At 41.7% G+C, this 22,878-nt stretch overlaps 2 protein-coding genes and 1 non-coding gene across 10 annotated transcripts in view; all 3 read left to right on the top strand.

Annotated features, from left to right (window-relative positions):
* CHD8 (chromodomain helicase DNA binding protein 8) overlaps positions 1-7,029 on the top strand; it is a 56,645-nt gene extending 49,616 nt beyond the window's left edge. For 6 of the 7 annotated variants that reach the window (XM_033435952.2, XM_033435955.2, XM_033435953.2 and 3 more), the window contains exons 32-38: positions 52-771; positions 988-1,139; positions 1,418-1,720; positions 2,558-2,671; positions 2,859-3,038; positions 3,439-3,555; positions 6,052-7,029. In XM_033435952.2, the coding sequence (XP_033291843.1) occupies positions 52-771; positions 988-1,139; positions 1,418-1,720; positions 2,558-2,671; positions 2,859-3,038; positions 3,439-3,555; positions 6,052-6,618 (2,153 nt within the window). In that variant the 3' untranslated portion in view covers positions 6,619-7,029. The remainder of the gene's footprint in view (positions 1-51; positions 772-987; positions 1,140-1,417; positions 1,721-2,557; positions 2,672-2,858; positions 3,039-3,438; positions 3,556-6,051) is intronic. The other variant, XM_049705473.1, reaches the window with a different exon arrangement.
* On the top strand, positions 2,253-2,362 carry LOC117202937 (small nucleolar RNA U6-53/MBII-28). The gene has a single exon (XR_004485476.1). It is a non-coding gene; the product is annotated as a small nucleolar RNA U6-53/MBII-28 (small nucleolar RNA).
* A 929-nt stretch (positions 7,030-7,958) lies between the features above and the next one.
* SUPT16H (SPT16 homolog, facilitates chromatin remodeling subunit) overlaps positions 7,959-22,878 on the top strand; it is a 33,814-nt gene continuing 18,894 nt past the window's right edge. The window contains exons 1-4 of one of the 2 annotated variants that reach the window (XM_049705480.1): positions 8,033-8,350; positions 19,386-19,451; positions 20,954-21,046; positions 22,078-22,248. In XM_049705480.1, coding sequence (XP_049561437.1) covers positions 22,114-22,248 — 135 coding nt within the window. In that variant the 5' untranslated portion in view covers positions 8,033-8,350; positions 19,386-19,451; positions 20,954-21,046; positions 22,078-22,113. Of the gene's footprint in view, positions 8,351-19,385; positions 19,452-20,953; positions 21,047-22,077; positions 22,249-22,878 lie in introns of both variants that reach the window. The other variant, XM_004274099.4, reaches the window with a different exon arrangement.

Raw genomic sequence — 22,878 nt, 5'->3', positions numbered from 1 at the left:
TGACAGAACCAACTCTTGGTTCATTTCTTCTTCCACCCTTATCTCTTGCAGAACCCCCAGACCCTAATCTGTTCATTGAGCCCATCACTGAGGAAAGGGCCTCACGGACTCTGTACCGTATTGAATTGCTTCGGCGCTTACGGGAACAAGTTTTATGCCACCCTCTTTTGGAAGATCGGTTGGCATTATGTCAGCCTCCAGGTCCTGAATTGCCTAAATGGTGGGAGCCCGTTCGGCATGATGGGGAGCTTCTACGAGGGGCAGCCCGCCATGGGGTGAGCCAAACAGACTGCAACATCATGCAGGACCCAGACTTCTCTTTTCTGGCTGCCCGTATGAATTATATGCAGAACCATCAGGCAGGAGCACCAGCTCCATCCCTATCACGCTGCTCTACTCCACTGCTACACCAGCAGTATACCTCGCGCACTGCCTCACCACTGCCCCTGCGCCCAGATGCTCCTGTTGAAAAGCCACCTGAGGAGACAGCTGCCCAGGTCCCCAGTCTGGAGAGTCTGACTTTAAAGCTAGAGCATGAGGTGGTGGCCAGGAGCCGACCAACCCCACAAGACTATGAGATGCGAGTAGCCCCCTCTGATACTACCCCTCTGGTTTCCCGGAGTGTTCCACCAGTCAAACTGGAGGATGAGGATGATTCAGACTCTGAGCTGGACTTGAGCAAGCTGTCACCATCATCCTCTTCTTCCTCATCCTCATCCAGCTCCAGCTCCAGCACTGATGAGAGTGAGGACGAGAAGGAAGAGAAGCTAAGTGAGTGCATGTGACAGGCTGTTGGCCCTCTTCCCCATTCCCCCCCCTGCTCTTTCCCTTCTTTTCTAAATGCATCCTCTGAGATTCAGATTTTGATTTGATAGAATATCGAAGGAGATCTGTTATTCTTAGGGCCTTTATTTAAAGCCCATGTAATACCATTCCTATATAACTTTATTCTTCCACCTTTGCTCACACATTCCGTATGCTCTCTAGCTGCTGACCGGTCCCGCTCAAAGCTCTATGATGAAGAAAGTCTCCTGTCCCTCCCTATGTCCCAAGATGGATTCGCAAATGAAGATGGAGAACAAATGACCCCTGAGCTGCTGCTGCTACAAGAAAGACAAAGAGCTTCTGAGTGGCCCAAGGTAACAGCCTCATTCCTGGATATGTCGAGTCTAAAAATACAGTGTGACATATACAGAGAACAAGGAATAATAGATGGTTCTGGGTTTCTTTGATTGTGTTTAGTGCTACATGTCTTTTTCGTGAAACTCTTCCCAGTTGACTTCGGGATCTGATACTCCTACCTCCCTCCTGTCTGACTTATGATTTTTAATTAACCTGATAATGATGGAACTATTTTTTGTCACAGGATCGCATAGCTAGTACTCAGGCCCTAACTGATTTCTTTTTCCCCACTCAGGATCGTGTCCTGATAAACCGTATTGACCTCGTCTGCCAGGCCGTACTCTCAGGGAAGTGGCCTTCTAGCCGCCGGAGCCAAGAAATGGTAACAGGAGGAATTTTGGGGTCAGGCAACCACTTGCTAGACAGTCCCTCATTGACTCCAGGAGAATATGGTGACTCTCCGGTCCCCACACCACGAAGTAGCAGTGCAGCTTCCATGGCAGAGGAGGAAGTGTCCGCCGTCACCACAGCAGCAGCTCAGTTCACCAGACTTCGCCGAGGCATGGATGAGAAGGAGTTTACAGTTCAGATCAAAGATGTAAGCTGAGCATCTAGGCACTGGGAAGTGAGGAAGGAGTCTGTAATTCTTGCTGACTAGCTGTCCGAACATAATACTAAGCTCGTTTGGTCCACTGACTTTAAAAATGAGAGGAGAAGAAAAAAGCGCTCACAAAGATCCATTTAGGAAAAGTCACTGCACTAAAGGAAGGGATCTTATCTTGACTTGTATCTCCTGAGGACTAGATTAAAAGAAACCATATCTTTAAAAGAAATTTAATTGACACAAGGGTTCTTTTGAGTGGCTCATTTCTGGAGCCTAGAAACCTAGTTTTTAAAAATTGAAATCAAACTGTGGAAAAGCTATTAAAGTGATGCCCAAGTATTATGGGCCTTATTAAGTTAAAAATAAAAAGGAATCATTCCTACTGAAATTAAATCAGTATTGTTTTATGGATGGAAAATTTTATTTTTCCTGATGCTCTTCCCTAATCAACCCTAGCAGCTGGTCATTAAGTACTCAATAAGAAAATTTTTTGAAATTAGTATGTGACAGGAATATCAGGATTTTGCCCCTGTGATGAGTTGCCATGCTAATACTGAGACACCAGGTAGGGGATCTCTTCCCTGCATTGGGTGTTGTTGAGATAAATTCTACTTCTCTTAAATCTACCTGAGGGGCACTAGGTCAAGAAATGAAATCTAAGGAAAGAATTATGTGTCTTCTTGTATTTCTAATTTCTACCCATTAGTCAATGGCCTTTCTTCTCACCATCATTGAACCAGAGGATGACCCTTACCCTAAGTCCCCCTAAACTTGATTTTTATTTTAAAAACATGCCATATGATGTCTTGGGTGGGTGGGTTGTCTTCCTAGGAAGAAGGATTGAAGTTAACATTCCAGAAGCACAAGTTGATGGCTAATGGAGTAATGGGAGATGGACATCCTCTTTTTCATAAGAAGAAAGGGAACAGAAAGAAGCTGGTTGAGGTAAGTGGTAGAGAAAGTCTTTAATATGATGATTAGATAAAATATTTTTGTTCCCAGTAATTGATGAAGGCAGTTGGGATTGAGGGAGTAGAAGATACTATTTTATGGCTACCATTGGCTCTGCTCCCCCTCCCTCCCTACCCAAAAGAAGAGTATGTGCTCATGGGGGTGGATTCTGGGTTTGCAGCTGGAGGTGGAGTGCATGGAAGAGCCTAATCACCTTGATGTGGACCTGGAGACCCGGATCCCTGTCATCAATAAGGTGGATGGGACTTTGCTGGTGGGTGAGGATGCCCCTCGCCGGGCTGAACTGGAGATGTGGTTACAGGGTCATCCAGAGTTCGCTGTCGATCCCCGATTTCTAGCGGTGAGTGGCAGTTCCATGCAGCAAGATTTAAAGTCATTCCCTTGGTATTTAAGCTGTGTGAGAGGGAGGAAGCATGCCATATATTATGTCATTGTTTCTCCATCAGCAAAATAAGAGTAATTATACTTAGTCTTCCCACTTCACAGAGTTGTTGTGAGGATCCAAATAATGTTACAGTACTTGTTAAACTAAATGCTAGGCAAATATTTACCATTGAACTATTACATAATGACCTAATTTTTTTGGAGAAGTCTGCTTCATGGCAGTTTTCCAGTAGGACTAATCTTTAATTTATCCACACAATAAGCATTTATGGTCAAAGTAGACACTAGTACCTTAATGATTACTCCAGAGAAGATTTTTTTATTCCTTTAGGATAACTGCAGCTTTTCTATTGCAGTATATGGAGGATCGCAGAAAACAGAAGTGGCAGAGATGTAAAAAAAATAATAAGGCAGAATTGAACTGTTTGGGAATGGAACCAGTACAGACAGCTAACTCTAGGAATGGAAAAAGGGTGAGTGAGACTTGAGGTATTAGCACTCTGTTCCCACACTAGATACGACTAGAGAAATTATTTAATGTTATTTATCTTTCTTCCAGCGTATGTTTGAGAAAATTTATCTTCAGTTCACAAAGAAAGAAACCATAGTATTTTTACTGGTATTTTTACAGTCCTGTGGCATCGTCATCTCTAGAACAGCATAAAATTCTAAAAGCTAACTTTAGCACTTTAGGCATGTTAAAATGTAAGAATTAGTGGGCTTCCCTGGTGGCGCAGTGGTTGAGAGTCCACCTGCCGATGCAGGGGACACGGGTTCGTGCCCCGGTCCGGGAAGATCCCACATGCCGCGGAGCGGCTGGGCCCGTGAGCCATGGCCGCTGAGCCTGCGTGTCCGGAGCCTGTGCTCCGCAACGGGAGAGGCCACAACAGTGAGAGGCCTGCGTACCGCAAAAAAAAAAAAAAAAAAGAAGAATTATTAACGTGTTAGAAAATTCAAGGCCTTATCCCGCTGTTCTACTGACTAGGGGATTTTAGGCAGATCCTTTAACTTTTTCAATTTGCATATCCTGAAAAGTTGAGGGTTTTGAAGCAGATAATCTCTTAAAAGTTTTATGATTCTATATATTTTAGAAGTGATTTGGGGAATTCCCTGGCGGTCCAGCGGTTAGGACTCTGCGCTTTCACTGCTGAGGGCCCGGGTTCAATCCCTGGTTGGGGAACCTGCAAGCCATGCAATGCAGCCAGAAAAAAAAAGCAGTGATTTGGGACCTACTAAAGAAAACAGTCATGGAGTTTCCCAACATAGAAGAGGTTGAGAACTACTAATAATATGCCAGTAATGGAAAAAGACAGGAAATCATGTTTTATAGTTTATAATAACAATTTTGGTCATGAGTTAATTCCATTATTTTCAGATGTACTTATACTTTTATCATGGTTATAGATTTGGTGGATTAAGAACCCATAATCCTTTCCATCAAAATATAACTGCAAAAGTTTCTCTTGGCTCTGTTTGCCTTACTTTGGACAATAGTCGTATTGTTTAAATATAAACATATATAAATCATGGTTTGGTTTGGTAAGCATTTAAAATGGATTAGCACTTTGTCTACTCACTTTATCTAATCATTCCCATTTGATCTTTTATATATATCTTTATATGTATGTGATATATACATAAAACCACATGGTTTATCTTTTAACAAAATTAATTTCCAAATGAAAAATATGTCTTTTGCATTCAACAAATTCTGAGAACATTATTTTGCACATAATATATATTTATTTGTGAGGTGAATTTATAAGGCTTATTTATTATTTTTATATTGGTGCAAGTGGTTTCATATAAATATCGTTACCATGGAAGAGTGTTTTAATTTACCCTCTTAGCCTCCATGGAACCAAGGGTGTAATACACAGAATGGCTGATGTGGGAGGCTGATGGCGAGGATACCTTCTCTGTCTTGAATTTAACATTATAGAGCAGCCTGTAAGGAAGGCTTTTCCTCCAGGATTACCTATTTTTACCTCAAGTACTTTTGCACTTCTTTACAGTCAGTTGATAACTCTAAGAAAAAAGATCATAGGAAATCACAGAAAATTATAATGTGATTAGTACAGAATTCTTACTGCAGAATTGATGGCGTATCTAGCACTATATCATTACCGGACCCTACAGTGATTTGGTGCTGTTATAGTGACATTTTAAAGCCTAAACAAATAGAGTTTTGAGATGTTTGTTTTCTCCAGGTCAGAAAGGTCAGGCTTAGATTGGGCAAGTCCAGAGACACAGGTACTAATTGTCTGAGTTTGTTGCCAGTTTACCCAGTACTGTACTTAGGTCTAGCAAAGTAGTAAGTTCCAGCTTCAGAGAACTTAAACAAAATTTATAGTGAGACCATCTAGATGAAGCAATTTAAAATTCAGCAGATATGTAAGTTTTTGTATCAATGTGGAAAAAAACGTATTTTAGTAAATTTGGTAAGGAGCTACCCCATAATCTTTTTGGTGTTCCAGACATCCAGAATCGTAATCTGGACTATCTTGAGTTTACCCCACTCTGACGCAATAATGAAGGATAGTATTGTAAATGTCAATACTGTCATGCTGTACTTCACATGGTAAGATCATGTGAACAGCCTGCCATCAGTAAAGCATACTGTGCAAGTACTGATTCATTCACTGTCGTACTCAGGCCGCTCATTTACAAAGGTGAATAATTTTGAAACGGTTGGCCCGAGTAAAGGTACAGTGTAGTCATGGAAAAAAATCAAAGCTCTGGTTCACATGAGTGTCAGTGTAAAATCCTTGCTCTTGGCTTCAGCATTATATTGCTTCAACCAGCTACATCCTGCTTTTCCTCTTCCCCATTACCATCAAGCCTCATCTGACTAGTTTTGCCCCTGCTAAAGATAGATTCAGTGAAAAAGCATTTGTATGCTAGGACTCTGTTGACTTTTGGTTTTTTTCCTTCCTTTCTTTTTACTATCTTCTGTTGCTTCCTCCCAGGGTCATCATGCTGAAACAGTGTTCAACCGGGTTTTGCCAGGGCCTATTGCACCGGACAGCAGCAAGAAGCGGGCCCGTAGGATGCGACCAGACCTTTCTAAGATGATGGCCCTGATGCAGGGTGGAGGCACTGGGTCCCTGTCTCTGCATAATACCTTCCAGCACAGCAGTAGTGGCCTGCAGTCTGTGTCATCTCTGGGTCACAGCAGTGCCACTTCTGCGTCTTTGCCTTTTATGCCGTTTGTGATGGGTGGTGCAGCATCATCCCCTCATGTAGACTCCAGCACCATGCTTCATCACCACCATCACCACCCCCACCCCCACCATCACCACCATCACCATCCAGGCCTGAGAGCCACTGGCTACCCTTCTTCACCAGCCACTACCACCTCTGGTACTGCCTTGAGGTTGCCACCACTGCAACCTGAGGAGGATGAGGACGATGAGGATGAAGATGATGATGATGATTTATCTCAGGGCTATGATAGCTCAGAAAGGGACTTCTCACTCATTGATGATCCTATGATGCCAGCCAACTCAGACTCCAGCGAAGATGGTGATGACTGAAGCCCCATCATGGTCCCCATCGCTTGGGTGGCTGCTGTATTTTCATTTACTCTGGCCCTTGGACTGTGGAAAAGTGGGAGGGGCAGGGGAGATGTGGGGAAACCCAGGACTCCAGGAGGTGAAAAGGAAAAAGAAAACTTGTACCTGATTGCTTCCAAATTTGAGAGGATTGTCTGGGCAGGGGAACTCCTAAAACAATACATGACTACTTCCTCGTTTCTGGGGAAGGAAAGGAGACTAGAGCAGCTGATGTGCTCACCCCTCCCTAGACACCTCCATTAACCACAGACTATGTAGCGCTGGCACTAGCCTCCGGCAGAGCCTGTTCCTGACCGAACTGTGGATACAGCTGGAGGGTCAGGAACTGTTACCTTCCTTCCCCTTGGCATTAATAAATTTAAGTTAATCCTTTCCCACTCTTCCCTTGTTCTATATTTGCTCAAACCCAATATATTAATTTTAAGAGTTGATGTTCACGATGGGTAATTTCAACATCATTTTCCTAAAGTTCATTACTGTTCATGCCGAGTTACCTTGGATAGGGCAGACAAGTCATCCGTACTCCATTAAAGGGTTTATATAAGCTTAGGCTCTCCACCTTACCAAAGGCAAGGAAACGATCTAAGCTAAATGGCAGGCAAAATGTTCCAGATTCAAACTCCAAGTTCTTAGAAGAGATGAAAAGGAAGAATTTCGTCAAGACCCACGTACATTTTGTCTCAAATTAAATAACGGTGCTTTGGGGAAGCCTAAGAATGGTGTCACTTCATGAACTGCGGCAAGGGGACTGGCTAACTGGAAGGACACGGTCACGACTTGGCGGGGGGTGCATTCTATAAATTCCCTCAAGCCATTTGTTTCCTTTGACCCTTCCCCTATCACCCTAGCGCTCAAATGAAGCCTGGGCATTTAATTTCCCTTTCTATGGCGAAGCCCTTCCCCCGTATCGCCGGCCCTAGTTTAGTCTTACGGGCAGGGTGGGCTCGTCTCCCAGGTTTGAGCTCTCTGTCCGCCCGGAGCCCCCGACCCAGCGTCCTGGCACCGAGGATCCTTCCAGCCCTGAAGCAGCAGAGGCTTTTACTTCCGCACCTTTTCTAGGACAGGAACGGACCGAGTTACGCTGCAGTCTTTCCACTCCTACCCCACACCAGACCCTGCTCTTTCCGCTTCCCCTTCCTTTGGGTGGGGCCACTGCACCCGCGCGCGGTAGCTTGTGTGGGGCGGGGCCGGCACGTCAGGACTCCCGCCTACTTCTCAGTGCCCAGCGGCGTTCGCCGCCTCCGCAAGGAGTCCGAGCGCCTGGAAACCGCGGCCTGGCAGAGAGTAAGGGCGGGTGCAGGGGGTCACGTGATGACGTCGACTGTCGTGCGGCTGTTGCTAAATTGACAAAACCCCGCGAAAATCTGAACTCTTTTTGCGTTACATATTTTGTTGCTTTCCAGACTCTTTTCCATCCTCTCCTCCCCCTAACCTCCGTAGGAAGGATTTAAGAAAAAAAAAATAAAAGAATCCCAAGCGCTGCTGGGACCCGGAAGCGGAAAGGGCATCTTTGAGGTCGATACTTCCGGGTCACTGGGAGAGTGCGGGATTCCAGGGCCGAGAGAGGGTGGCTGAGCCGGGACCTCGCGTGATTCTCGGAACCCGAGGAGGAGCGGCGTCTGTGGCTATGGCTGTAACTCTGGACAAAGACGCTTATTACCGGCGAGTGAAGAGACTGTACAGCAATTGGAGGGTGAGATAGATCCCGTAATTTTCCCTAGGGAGCCCCCTTTGCCATCCCATAATAACCCCGTTTCTCGGCGCCTTTTTTCCCCTTTCCGTCGGGAATTCCCGGGTTCAGTGTCGCGCCGCTTTAGTTGCTCCAGGATCATTCACCGCAGGAGGCTCTGAGCGCCGCCCAGTAACAGGGAATCCCCCCGGCAATCACCCTGCCCTGCGGCCACCACCATCTTCCCTGCGTGCCAGCCCCCGTCATGCATAACAACCACCTCTCGTAGTTTCTTCCCGCCCTAGGAGAGGCATCATCATCCTTCCCTCCCACTCCGTGATCAAGTCTTGCTGCCCCCTCCTGCAGTGTTCGCACACACCCACGCACTCGCTCTGTCCTCCCAGAACCACAGTGTTGCGCCCCAGGTCCCGCCAGAATTACAACCATTTCGTCAAGGATGGATGGAGGGTCCAAGAGAATGTGAACCGGGCTCTTGGCGTTTATCGTTTGCGGGGCTGTTGCTGGAGTTAAAAAAAGAAATACTGCTCACGCGCAACCGCCTCATGTTCTAGGCCCTGCTGCGGGCAACACAGAAACCTAACGCTGAAAACCTGCAGGCTTTAGTTAATGCAAAAAACGATGTGTTGCCTAAAACCTCATTAGTTTTCATCCTTGGTTGAGTATCCGGGGCACGTGTTCAGAAAAAGAGCTGTTGCAGTACCCAGTCTTTTAGGGATTGGGCATTTTTGCTGCTTGAAAAAGTCCCCAGTTAACGATTTTATTTTTATGCTGGTAAGTTATCAATTCAAACATTTGATTGCATCCTGTGGTGCATTCTGAGCTAACTAGGTTAAGTCTGGCTTCTGAACTCTGTCATTCAGGGAAGATAAAACTAATGAAGACTTTCAAATCTGAAAAGCGTCCTGACAAAAATGATCAGTTCTGATTTCAGCATTGTAAATTGCCTTTCAAACTGATCTTCTAAAAACTAAGCTATTAAAATTGGTCATTTCCCTACCATTCATATTAAAGGTGCCCGTGCATGTTTCATCTTTTGAGCATAAATGCATTAGATAATTGAAAATAAAATGGGTTCTTTGCATTTTATGAGAAGCAAAAATAAGGACTCTATGCTAGGCTAAAGCCAAACATAAATTTTATTTTAAAATTTTTTATTGGTTAATTTCTATCAGATGTTTTTACAGTTTCTCTCACTGTCACATTTTAAAGTTTGAATGTGATCCGTATTAGAAAAACTCTTTCTAAATGCCCAGATATTTCCTAAAGTACTATTGTACAAGTAATAATCAAAAGCCCTCTCTTCCACCCATAGACCGCAAAATTACACACCTTTGCTGTGGGGGTTGCTTCTAGTCCCAGTGATTCAGAGTTTATCAAATTATCCTCTCTAGACCATGTATGGAAGCTAAGATTAATTTAGAGCTCAAAGCTCCTCTACATGATAAGTGAATGCAAAGCATGAAACTAGGAAAAGCTTGAGGCCTGGAGACAGATTGGCAAACTTAATGTCAAATGACAGTTTTTAAATCCATGAAAGTTATTGGCCCCCATTTTTTTGTTTGCTTCTCAAAAACCATTAAAATTTATCTTGGCCCTCCTGTCATTTGAAAGGAGCATGTTAGACTTTAATAAGATCTTGGTGTTACAAAGTTACAAGCCAAATCAATTCAAAAATGTACTCATTAGCAAAATTTGTGGTGTATCATTATGAAAAATCTTATTTAAAAAGACTTTCTGCTTTTTTATAACTAAATTTTAACAACTATGCCTAGAACCCACCTGTAGAATTTCTTTATGCATTGTCCTTCCAGGTTGCAGTACTTTGATTCTGATCTGCTTAACCAAAGATCATAGTTTTCTGGGATAAGTTCTGGTTGCTTATCCTCTTAGCTGCAGCAGGAAAATAGTGAAATGTACAGGTGCAAGCTATGTTTGTTTTTCTACACTATTTTTTTTTTTGAATAAGAAAACTGGCATTGAAATGAGAATAACTAGAAGTTTAACTATATAAATGCCAAGCCTTGTGTTGTCAGCTCCCATCTGCAAAGAAATCTGTTACGACAAAAATTAACTAAAAGATTAGTTTGGGCTCCACACCCACTTTTAATTATTATTTATTTATTTGACTGCTTTGGGTATTTGTTGCTGCGTGCAGACGTTCTCTAGTTGCGGGAAGGGGGGGCTACTCTTGGTTGCGGTGCAAGGGCTTCTCATTGCAGTGGCTTCTCTTGTTGCAGAGCGCAGGCTCTAGGCGTGCAGGCTTCAGTAGTTGTGGCGCACAGGCTTAGTTGCTCCGCGGCTTGTGGGATCTTCCCGGATCAGGGCTCGAACCCGTGTCCCCTGCATTGGCAGGCGGGTTGTTAACCACTGCGCCACCAGCAGAGTCCCCACACCCACTTTTAAGTTTTAGATACCCTTAAGCATTAATCTCTCAGAACTGTGTGGGTGCTTGTGGTAGCTCCAACGCTCTTCAACTACCTAGAGTTATAGAGCACCAAAAGGCTACCAATCTTTTTTTTTTCTTTTTCTTTTTTTAAAAAAGAGTAGGAGCTAATGTGTTTCCTAATCTCATCTATGCAAGTTGAGTTTGGCTAAGGTACATTTTGTGAGGCTATTGTAACTAAGAGGTATCTCTTAATCACAATTTTCATAACTTACATCCCCCAAACAGTTGCAGTATCACACATTTCTGTTTGAGTAGAAATTTCTAAAGCATTAAACGTTATACCTGAGTAAATAGTGTCATTTTAAGGATAAGAAAATGGGCTCAGCCAGAAATGAAACAGGAGACCTCCGTAGTGACTAAAACTTATTATTTATGACTCTTTCTGGATGTTTGAGTCTAGTCTAGTCCTGCCTCTCATTTTTTTAAAATTAATTAATTAATTAAATTTATTTTTGGCTGCGATGGGTCTTCCTTGCTGCCTGCGTGCTTTCTCTAGTTGCAGCGAGCGGGGGCTACTCTTCGTTGTGGTGCGCGGGCTTCTCATCGCAGTGGCTTCTCTTGTTTGTTGCGGAGCATGGGCTTTAGGCGCGCAGGCTTCAGTAGTTGTGGCTCGGGCTCTAGAGCGCAGGCTCAGTAGTTGGGGCGCACGGGCTTAGTTGCTCCGCGGCATGTGGGATCTGCCCGGACCAGGGCTTGAACCCTTGTCCACTGCATTGGCAGGAGGATTCTTAACCACTGCGCCACCAGGGAAGCCCGCCTGTCATTTTTTTAAATGAGAACTGCTCCCAGCGGAAAGGGTTTGCAGCACCTGTCTGTTCTGCTTTAGAAAACCCCAGGTGATGGTATTGGATCATGAGCGTCAGCTGGGGGCTTCTCCTCTGTCTTCTTATACTTACAGGGTCCATATTCAGGGCTTCCCAGCCTTTTCATGATTGTGATTGTTTTTAACCAAGTGATAGAATTACTACTGCATAGGGTACAAGGGGGGTAGGTTACCCACCATCCTGGGGTCCCAGCTGCTTTGAGAGCTGAGGGAATACTGTATCCATGCACACCTATAACTCATTTGAGACCTACCTATTGGGACATACTGCTGTGTGTGTGAACGTTGACTTCAGTCATCTGCCTTTTAACCCAAAAGAGTTCCTAAAAAATCAGAATAGCAGCTGTTTTCAAAAGGAATGCTGATCCATTGCATTCATTCATATGGTGCTGCACTACTGGTCAGGACTGAGGAGTGAGTGGCTCCGGCCTCAAAAAGGAAGTTTGTGCCTGTGGAGAAAACTAATAACCTATAGTGTCAGTGTTTCTCTTGAGTGGCGATTTCTGGCTCTTTGCTGATTTTTGTTGTGGACAAGTTTCTTGTTCTGGATTGCTCTCTAAGACTAGGCAGTAATCTTTTGTGGCTTAGGAAGGTTCTTTAAAATATGGGCAATTTCCATACTACTTTCAACAGGTAACGGCTTGCTTCTACCCATCTCAGTTCATTATGGCTCATTTATCTCTGGCGTGAGCTAGAGAAAGGTTTCTTGAGTGAAGTTTCTTGGTTTCTTGAGTGAAGAGGAAGGCTAGATGGAAGTAAATGCCTGGGCAGGTTAGGATTCATTTATTCTTGCTTACTCAAATTTTTATTTATTTTTTATCACTGTTACCAAGTGCAGTGCCTGGCGTGTAGTAGGCACTCAGTGAATGATGGTAACTTGATTTCTGAACTCTCATGCATTCCTTTCTTGGTTGAAGAGATTTTTATAGAGACTATACTCAGGGTGATCATAAGTCCTGCCTTTCCTGAAACTGTTCACCTGTTGTACATATGTAATTAATGGCATACTTTTTTATTCTCAAAATTGTCTCAGTTTGGGTGATGAATTAGATCGGTGTCTTAGCTATAACTAGAGACTTCAAAAATGTTTCGTGTTTTAATATAGTACCCCTTTGGTTCAAAGGAAGATAGTTGTTCCTCTGCTGCAGTATTTCCCCAACTTTTTATCATTCCAATACCACCTTCACAATTTTTGCCGATTCCTTAGCACTTACATTATTTACCTTGCATTTTAAAAAATCAGTTTTAATCAAGTAATACATATATAGGTTTTCTTTTTTTGGGGGGTGGGTGGGGGGCGGGTACACGGGCCTCTCACTGCTGTGGCCTCTCCCATTGCGGAGCACAGGCTCCGGACGCACAGGCCCAGCGGCCATGGCTTACGGGCCCAGCCGCTCCACGGCATGTGGGATTTTTCCGGACCGGGGCACGAACCCGTGTCCCCTGCATCGGCAGGTGGACTCTCAACCACTGCGCCACCAGGGAAGCCCCATACATAGGTTTTAAAAAACCAAATAGTTCTAACAGCCTTAACAAAAAACAGTCACCTGCCCCAGAAGCACCCACTTTCCAGTTCACTTTTTTCATATTTTGAAGTAATATCTATATACTGCTATTTCTTGATTTATCAGTTGTAGATATTAACTTTTGTTTTGATAGATTAGGATTGAAATTTAACTGTCTTATACCATCGTATTCATTCCAGCTTCCCTGCCTCCTGACACTTCCTGTAAATTTTCTTCTTGACACAGTTATGAAAAATTTCAACATACAGAAAGGTAAAAGAAATTTCCAGTAAGAACCCATGTACCCCCACCTAGTTTACACAATTAATATTTTATCATACTTGCTTTATCACATATCCATCCCTCTTGATAAGTTTTTTTCCCCAAAAAGTTTTAGTAAACTCAGTCAGTTTACATTGTTATGCTCATGCAACTATTTTCACTGCTGGGCGAAGCAGTAGAATACAATTAATTACCTTTCCTTTTCTCTGCAGTTTTTCATTTTTCATGGCATTAATGATTACTTCAATTTCTCTCCTCTTTTAAATGTCTCTAGCCCTAATTTTTTTCCTGCAGATCTGTCATAATCTCATCAATTTTTTATTCTAAAATTTTCACACTCATCAGATATTTTATTAATTCTGTGTTTGTTTTTTAAATACCGCCAACACCCACCCACCCACCCACTCAGCCTTACATTATTCTGCTCTATCTGTACGGGTTGCTCTCTAGGCCTGTTGAAACTTGGAACTTTCCAGTGTCTCCTGTATCCTACAGTCCATGTCTTGATTTTTTTTCCTTTGTTTTGTTAGAGCATTTCTCTAAGAGCTTCTTAGGAAAGAATACAGAGAATAGATGTTTCTTGAGCCCTTATGTGTCTTAAAAAGTTTTATTCTGTCTCCACTTTTGGTTAATAATATAGTTCAGTGGGTATAAAATTCAAGATTGAAAATCTCTGAGAGTTCTGCCCAGAATTTTGAAGCTATTTGTCAGCCTTCAAGCTTTCAGTCTTACATTTGAGAAGGCTGATGTGATTCTATTTCCTGTTCCAATATATGTGGCCTATTGTTCTCTGTAAAACATCTCTTTATTCCTTGTGTTTTGAAATTTCAGTGCCCTGGTATGAGTCTTTCCCCCCCACCCCCTTTGCATTGAGTTGGGAAGTGGGGGGCCATTTTAGTCTCAAGACTCACATCCGTCAGTGCTGGAATTTTGCATTCATTGATCATTTTCTCCCCGTTTCCTCAGTGATCTGGTTTATTTTCCCCCTGAAATTCCGATTTGGTAAGGTTTAGACCTTTTGGCTTAAATTTATTATCTTTCCATTTCATTTCCTGTCTCTTTATCTTCTACTTGCAGATACTGTTTCTTAACTTTATTTTACCACTTTTTATTGAATTTTTTTTTCTAAGTTCTTTTTTGTCCCCTATTCTTTTCTCGTTTCATGGATGTACTATATTTATTTCTCTTATAGGGGATGTTTTATTTGATTTTTATTTTCTGTCCTCGGCCATGCCTGTTTCCTCTGGATTTCTTTGCTTTCCCTCTTACATGAAGGACACTTCACAAAAATCAAAATGAGGCTTGGCTACCCATTTGTATTAAGAATAAGGTAATAAGAAACTGGTGGGAAGCTCTGCTTGAATAGGGTCTCTCAACTAGTAGAGAGGGGTTACGGTAGAGTGAATAGGTTAGCTTGTTCCATGGAGAACCCCCAGATACTGACAATGTCTGAAGTATTTTCTCTGAATTCAGTGATGCTCAAAGAAAAGTCCTCTGATTCTTGTCTTTGGGGCAGTTGTTGTCATTCAGAAAACAGATTTTCATTTAGTTCCTCAGCATTTAGTACTTGCCTTCTGCTGGGCCTAGTATCTAGAGCCTTTTTGAGCTCCTTTCTCCAGAGAATAAATTAAGTCTCTTTGAGGAAGGATTAGGAGTTGTCTCAGGGCTTCCGAGAACTGGGGACTTAAGCTTGCTGACCAGACCTTCTGTTCTTAGCTCTGAACTTATCCGTGTTCAATATGTCCCTTTCCCCTTCTCTAATACTTGGTGCCTCCCGAGCCCTGAGCCCATTAGGGCTCTATGAGATACGCACACTTAACATCAATATCTTCCGGCTGAGAATGCTTGTCAGGCACTTAGTCATTTGCCACTCTGTCGTCTTTTCATCTTCCAAAAAATTCTTTAACCTTAATACATCCAGAGAACATACTTTATATCACTGTAAGTGGACAATTGTGTCACTTACCAAAAAATAAAAAATTGCTGTTAAAAAATAAAGATAATGTAAGCACAATTGATATTATTAAATTGTAATTTTTTTAGGTTATATTTTTAAAGGTTATATTATTCCATTTATAGTTATAAAAGATCGGCTGTATTCCCTGTGCTATACAATATGTCCTTATAGTTTGTTTATTTTATACATAGTAGTTTGCACGTCTTAACCGCTTACCCCTATTTTGTCCCTCCCCGCTAGTAACCACTAGTTTGTTTTCAATATCTGTGAGTCTGTTTCGTTATAGTCACTAGTTTATTTTTTAGCTTTCGCATGTGTTATATCATACAGTATTTTTATTTCTCTGAATTTTTCCCCTAAGCATAATACCTTCTAAGTCCATCCATGTTGTTGGAGATGGAAAAATTTCATTCTTTTTTATGGCTGAGTGAAATATTCCTCTGTGTGTGTGTGTGTGTGTTTGTGTACACGTACGCCCCACATCTTTATCCATTCATCTGTTGATGGACACTTAGGTTGCTTCCATATCATGGCTATTGTAAATAATGCTGCAATGGACATTGGGGTGCATATATCTTTTTTTCTTTTTGGCTGCGTTGGGTCTTTGTTGCTGCGCGCGGGCTTTCTCTAGTTGAGGCGAGTGGGGGCTACTCTTTATTTCGGTGCCTGGGCTTCTCATTGCGGTGGCTTCTCTCGTTGCAGAGCACGGACTCTAGGCGCATGGGCTTCAGTAGTTGCAGTGCGCAGGCTTAGTTGCTCCGCGGCATGTGGGATCTTCCCAGACCGGGAATTGAACCTGTGTCCCCTGCACTGGCAGGCGGATTCTTAACCACTGCACCACCCCATATATGCCTACTGGGTAAGGGCTCACTCTGAAGCCAGACTGCCTGGGCTTGAATCCATGACCCCACCACTTACCGTGACCCAACCTCTCTGTGCTCCAGTCTCCTCCATCTTCACATCTATAAGTGTTGCTGTGAGAATTAAATGAGCTAATGTGTATAAGATACTTAGAATAGTGCCTAGCCCACAGTAACTACTGTGTTTCCCATTATTATTAAAGACTGAAATGCAGAAGAATCACAGGCAGAACACTGTTTGACATAAATCATAGCAATACTTTTTTTGGATCTGTCTCCTAAAGTAAAGGAAATAAAAGCAAAAATAAACAAATGAGGTCTTGATTTGGGGTTTTGAATGTGATGATGCATACAACAGCTAAAGTTTTATTGTAGATTACATACAGAAAGTGCTTTCTCAGTAAATACTGTTCCCATCTGAAACACCTGTTTCAGCAACACTTGAGTGTTAAGTGGACCGGACAGACTGGAAAGTGGCAGGCTTTGGCGACAGAAGGGGTTTGGTGGATGTTGAGAGTCTGCACACCAGGGGTCACTGCTGCAAAATGGTTCATCTAGAAAGTCCAGATTTGACAGGGGCTCAAGTCTGAGTCCTAAAGACCTCCCCAGCAGAAGAGGTCACATGGGAATCTGGAGCCAGTTAAGCAGCAGAGTTGAGCCCCAGCTGCCTCTAACAGCCAGCACCTGGAGCTGACTGTAGGCCTGGCCCTGGGGCAGTGGCTGCCAGCCTTGTGGCTTCTCTTTCTTTTTGCCAGCCGCCCACCCCCACTCCAGTATTTTAGAACAAATTCCAGACACAAGTTAATCTGAAAATATTTTAGTATTATATATAACTTTATTATAACGTTACTTTGGTAACGTTATCATGTAAGTTTTACAAGCAGATTATTAAAAATCTCCCTCAGTTTCAGAAGATTGTTTGCAGATGTAACCTGTATAAGGCATTTGTACTCCTCATAAGGTTTGAAAATACAAAGTAGTGCCCCAGATTTTGCTGTGAAAATGTTTGGCTTTACTGTAATCCTTTTCATTGAATCACATTGTAAGAGAAATTTTATTTAAATTTATTATCTTTAGATATTCTGCTGTTATTTATTTTTTCTGATGTTAGAGGCCACTGGTGTTTGTAAAGAATCAAGAATGAAATGGTCAAAGCACATGGGTTCCAAGAGAAATTAGGATTCATCCTCTTACCTTTTTGATGGGCAGTGGAAAACCAGGCATTTTATATTCGTTGAAATCCTGGAGATTTTGATGGATTTGTTTCCCCTATCTTCATAAAAAAGCTGACTACGTGGGTCTTTTTTTCTCTCTCCCTATTTTCAATTATATTGAGATCCCTTTATATGGTTTTCCCATATTATTAATGATTAAGTTACATAATTATATATATTTTTTTGGCTGCGTTGGGTCTTCGTTGCTGTGTGTGGGCTTTCTCTAGTTGCCGTGAGCGGGGGCTGCTCTTCGTTGTGGTGCGCAGACTTCTCATTGCGGTGGCTTCTCTTGTTGCGGAGCATGGGCTCTAGGTGCGCAGCTTCAGTGGTTGTGGCGCACGGGTTTAGCTGCTCCATGGCATGTGGGATCTTCCCAGACCAGGGATCGAACCCGTGTCTCCTGCATTGACAGGCAGATTCTTAACCACTGTGCCACCAGGGAAGTCCCTCTTCATATACTTCTAAAAAATTTATTACTGTGTATTTTGAATTTTCGTACGTGTTTTTTCTGCTAAAAAATTTTGACTCAACCAAGATTTCAAGTATCAAAAAATACTAAAAGGGACTTTTTGGTTAGTTTCAGTGGTGTTTTTTGTAGACAGATGTTTAGGAAATATATGTCAGTAGCCAGAACACGTAAGCATTAAATATAAGGGAATACCTGTTGCTAATTTTGGGAGGTTATCAAGGTACTAGTAATTCTAGTGCCACAAAATCCCATAGTTGGAATGCATGTAGCAAAATTTGGGGGAGGAGAGAATATTTGATGCCAGAGTTAGTGTTAATATATGTTGTAGGAATCATAACACAGTGGTTCTCAAACTCTTTGATATCAGGACCCCTTTACATTCTTAAATTATTCAGGTCCCCACAAAGCATTTCTTTGTATGGGTTGTATCAAGTACCTAAAGAAATTTAGCTTCAAACATACATGAAGCTGGAAAAGGGAGAAATTTTAATAACCTTTTCAGATAATTATGGATATTCTTTGTTATTACACTAAAAGTCTGGAAGTGGTAATCTCTTGAAAGTTAGTTGTAATGTGGAATCTAAAACCACAGCAGTGAACTTTTCATACTCAAGTTATGGGTCTGTCTTGCACCTTTGATCCTTTACCCATGGATGATTTTGTAACAAGCGTTGCTTATTTGGAAAATATTGGTTCCCTCGGTTGTACAGATCTGGTAAATGTACACATTTCATTTTATGATATTGGAGAATCGTGTATGTTAATATCACCACCGATATCAGAAAAGTCTTGAGTAAGTAGAGAAGCTGTCAAGTTCACAATGGTGGGTACAAGTTTATCAAAATTTTGATTTTTGCTTGAAAACTCGAATTTTATCATTGACAACATGTTTGTCATTTGTTTTCCTTGAAGTAATAGGCTCACTTAATTCATTTTCAAGAAAATGTATGCCAGATGCCCAGCTCTGTTTAAATGGCTAGTTCAGTTTGTTACTCAAGTAATTATACAAGTGCTTTTCCTTGAGACAACCATCATACTTCAGTTTGCACACAGAAATGCTTTGTGTGTACTTCCCACTTCTTTACACAGAATATTAAAAAGACATATACTCAAGGATTAGGATTTCATAATATTAATCATTTTTACTGTGTCAAGGACATTTTTTAGTGAAACTGGATTTGTTTCCTATGAGTGTGTGATAGTGAAGAACATAGTTTGGTGGCACTGCCTTGGTGCTGGAACAAATGGTTATCTGCATGTGAAATAATGAAGTTAGGCCCCTTCCTCACACCATACACAAAAATTTACTCAAAAATGAGTCCTAGATCTAAATATAAGAGCTAAAAGTATAAAACTGTTGTCGAAGAAAGCATAGGTCAATCTTCATGTCCTTGCGTTAGGCAACCCACCTTAGATATGACATCAAAAGCACAAGAAAAGAATTTGGACTTCTTTAAAATTAAAATCTTTTGTGCTTCAAAGGACAACATCATTACGAAAGTGAAAGAAAACCCACTGAATGGGAGAAAATAATGCAGATCATATCTGGTAAGAGACTTATATCTAGAACATAAAAATAACTCTTAAAGCTTAGTAATAAAGCAGTAACCCAGTTACAGAATGGGCGAAGGATCTGAATACACACTTCTCCAGAAAGGGTATACAGCTCATCAGGAATCATGTGAATGGGGACTCAGTCGACATCATTAGCCATTAGGCAAATGCAAATCAAAACTACAGTGAGATACTGCTTCATACCCATTGGGTGGCTATATAAATAATAAAATAATAAAAAAGATAACAAGTGTTGGTCAGCATGTGGAGAAAGTGGAACCCTCATACGTTACTATTGGGAATGTAAAATAGTGCAGGCACTTTAGAAGACAGTCTGGTGTTTCCTCAAAAAGTTAAACTTAGGGCTTCCCTGGTGGCGCAGTGGTTGAGAGTCCGCCTGCCGATGCAGGGGACGTGGGTTCGTGCCCTGGTCCGGGAGGATCCCACATGCCGCGGGGTGGCTGGGCCCGTGAGCCATGGCTGCTGAGCCTGCGCGTCCGGAGCCTGTGCTCCGCAACGGGAGAGGCCACAACAGTGAGAGGCCCGCGTACCACAAAAAAAAAAAAAAAAAAGAAAGAAAAAAAAAGTTAAACATAGAGTTACCATATAATGAGCAATCCCTCACCTAGATATATACTCAAGAGAAATATGTGCACACAGAAACTGCCGTGAATGTTTATAGCAGCATTATTCATAGTAGCCAAAAGATGGAAACAACCCATATATCAAACAATTGATGAATGGATACAATGTGGTATATCCACATAATGGAATGTTACTCAGCAATAAAAAGGAATGTGGTATGATACATACTACAACATAGATGAACCTTGAAAGCATGTTAAGTGAAAGAAGCCAGACACAAACGCCACATATTATGATTCCATTTATATGAAATGCCCAGAATAGACAAACCCTTAGGGACAAATGAGATTAGTGGTTGCCTAGGGCTGGGGGGAGATGGATAATTATTGCTAATGGGTTTTTTGGGGGAGGATGAAAATGTTCTAAAATTTGTGATAGCTGCATAACTAAATACACAGAAAACCACTGAACAGTACACTTAAAGTGGGTGAATTGTATGTGAATTCTGTCTCAGAAAGCTGTTTTAAAAATAGAGTAGGGTTTCCCTGGTGGCGCAGTGGTTGAGAGTCCGCCTGCCGATGCAGGGGACACGGGTTCGTGCCCCGGTCCGGGAAGATCCCACATGCCACGGAGCAGCTAGGCCCGTGAGCCATGGCCGCTGAGCCTGTGCGTCCGGAGCCTGTGCTCCGCAACGGGAGAGGCCACAACAGTGACAGGCCCGCGTACCGCAAAAAAACAAACAAACAAATAAAAATAGAGTAAGTGATGGCTGTGAGGTTGTCAGGCAAACATGTACCTTAAACTTAGAATTTCTGTTAGGAAAAAATTACACATATCTTGGGTAAATACTGAAGTTTGTATTCCTATTTTGCTAGTGTGAAAGAAAATGAACAAATTACTCTACTTTTCAGAAAGGAGAAGATGAGTATGCCAACGTTGATGCCATTGTTGTATCAGTGGGTGTTGATGAAGAAATCGTTTATGCCAAATCAACTGCGTTACAGGTGAGAAATTTACAGCTGTGTTTAGCCCTGAGAGTCATTGAATCAGCTACTAGACTGTTCAATATCGTAGCCACTAGCCACATTAAAGTTTTAACTTCTCAGTCCTAAGTCTCAAGTACTCAGTAGTGGCTATCATGTTAGACAGAGGACATACAGAATATTTCTGTCACAAAAAGTTCAGTGAACAGCACTGATTTAGAACATAAGGAAAAAGGAAGAGAAGTATATAAATTAGGATGGATTTAACTTTAAATAACAGAAAAATCTAAATAACAGTGGGTTAAAAAGAATATTTCTTTTTCTTTTAGATAGTCTTCAGGGACCCAGGTTTTTTCCCGGTCTCTACTCTGCCATCCATAGAATATAGCCCTTGTGCTCATTTTGCAAAATTTGCTGCAGCTTCACCCTTATATCTGCATTCTGAGCAAAAAGAATGGAGAGAGGGAATAAAATGGGAGACCCTCCCTCCTTTTTTAAAGAGACTTTCTTGAAGTCCCACAGAATACTTCTACTTATAACTTAATGGCCCAAATTTAATCTAATGGTTATGCTTAGCTGCAAGAAAGGATGGGAAATAGGGTCTTTGTGCTGAGCATTTTGCCCAGCTAAAGGTCATGAGTCTCTTTGAGAGAGAAGATATGAGTAATTGGTAGGCAACTAACAATCTTTGGGGAGCTAGAATGCACAGTTCCCTGAGGTGCTTCTCTGTCTTTTGTTTTATGCATTTCTGTCCTACTAAACAGTAATATACTTCCTATAAAACACAAATTATCCAAACGATTTGATGGTCTTTATTACGGAATGTTTCAAACAAATAAAAGTAGATAAAAGAATACATTGAACTCCTCCTGTGTACCCATTATCCAATAAATTGTCAACTCCTGACCAATCTCATTTCATTTGAATCTACATCCAGGTTCCCCATTCCATGATTATTTGGAAGTTAATTCCAGATACCTTAATTTATAAATATTTCTGTGTAAGTACATTAATTTTTTTGTATCTGTACACACCGTTGTCTTTTCCCATAGACATGGCTCTTTGGTTATGAACTAACTGATACTATCATGGTCTTCTGTGATGACAAAATCATCTTTATGGCCAGCAAGAAAAAAGTGGAGTTCTTGAAACAGATTGCTAACACTAAGGGCAATGAGAATGCTAATGGAGCCCCTGCCATCACACTGCTCATACGAGAAAAGGTCAGAACTAATAAAGAAGGTGTCATAAATGTGAAAGAATGTTTAAAAGTGATAAACAGAAAAGCCTTCTAGGAATTTAAAAAATACAGGGGAAGATTTAGCTGACTGTCATTTGTTAGTCAGGAAGAAAAGAGTTCAGTAGTCCTGTCAGTTCTGCAGTAAGACAAATGGGTTATGAAATTCTGGTGAACACTAACTTTATCCATTCTTGACACTGTCAACTTGTTTGTTTTAATCTGAGTGCCTTAATTAGAACAAATAGCTTTTAAATATCCTTAAGGAAAATGAGGCATACCTCATTTCCAGTTTTTATCAAATGTACTCTTTTTTGTTATACTGCCCACTTCTCTTCTGAGAAGATTTCTTCTCAAAATGTTGTTCACCTTTGTATTTGAGTTTCTTAGCTGTTCCTGAAGAAAAAGAATAGCCTTCTCCGCTTATATGGTACTTCACTTAAGCATATAAAGATATCCAAAGAAATTTTGCGTTACCTTTTGGTGTGTTATAGTCTGCCCTAAAGAAGTAGGTAGTAGAAGGGGAAATAGAATTTATTCTTTCTGTAGTTTAGAATATTCTCTGCCTAGTACTAGTAGGACATAGATGTCTAATTCTGAAATTGAACCCCTTTTC

The sequence above is a fragment of the Orcinus orca genome, chromosome 2 (genome assembly GCF_937001465.1).
Source record: "Orcinus orca chromosome 2, mOrcOrc1.1, whole genome shotgun sequence".
Taxonomy (NCBI): Eukaryota; Metazoa; Chordata; class Mammalia; order Artiodactyla; family Delphinidae; genus Orcinus; species Orcinus orca.
This window is presented reverse-complemented; position numbering and strand designations above follow the sequence as displayed.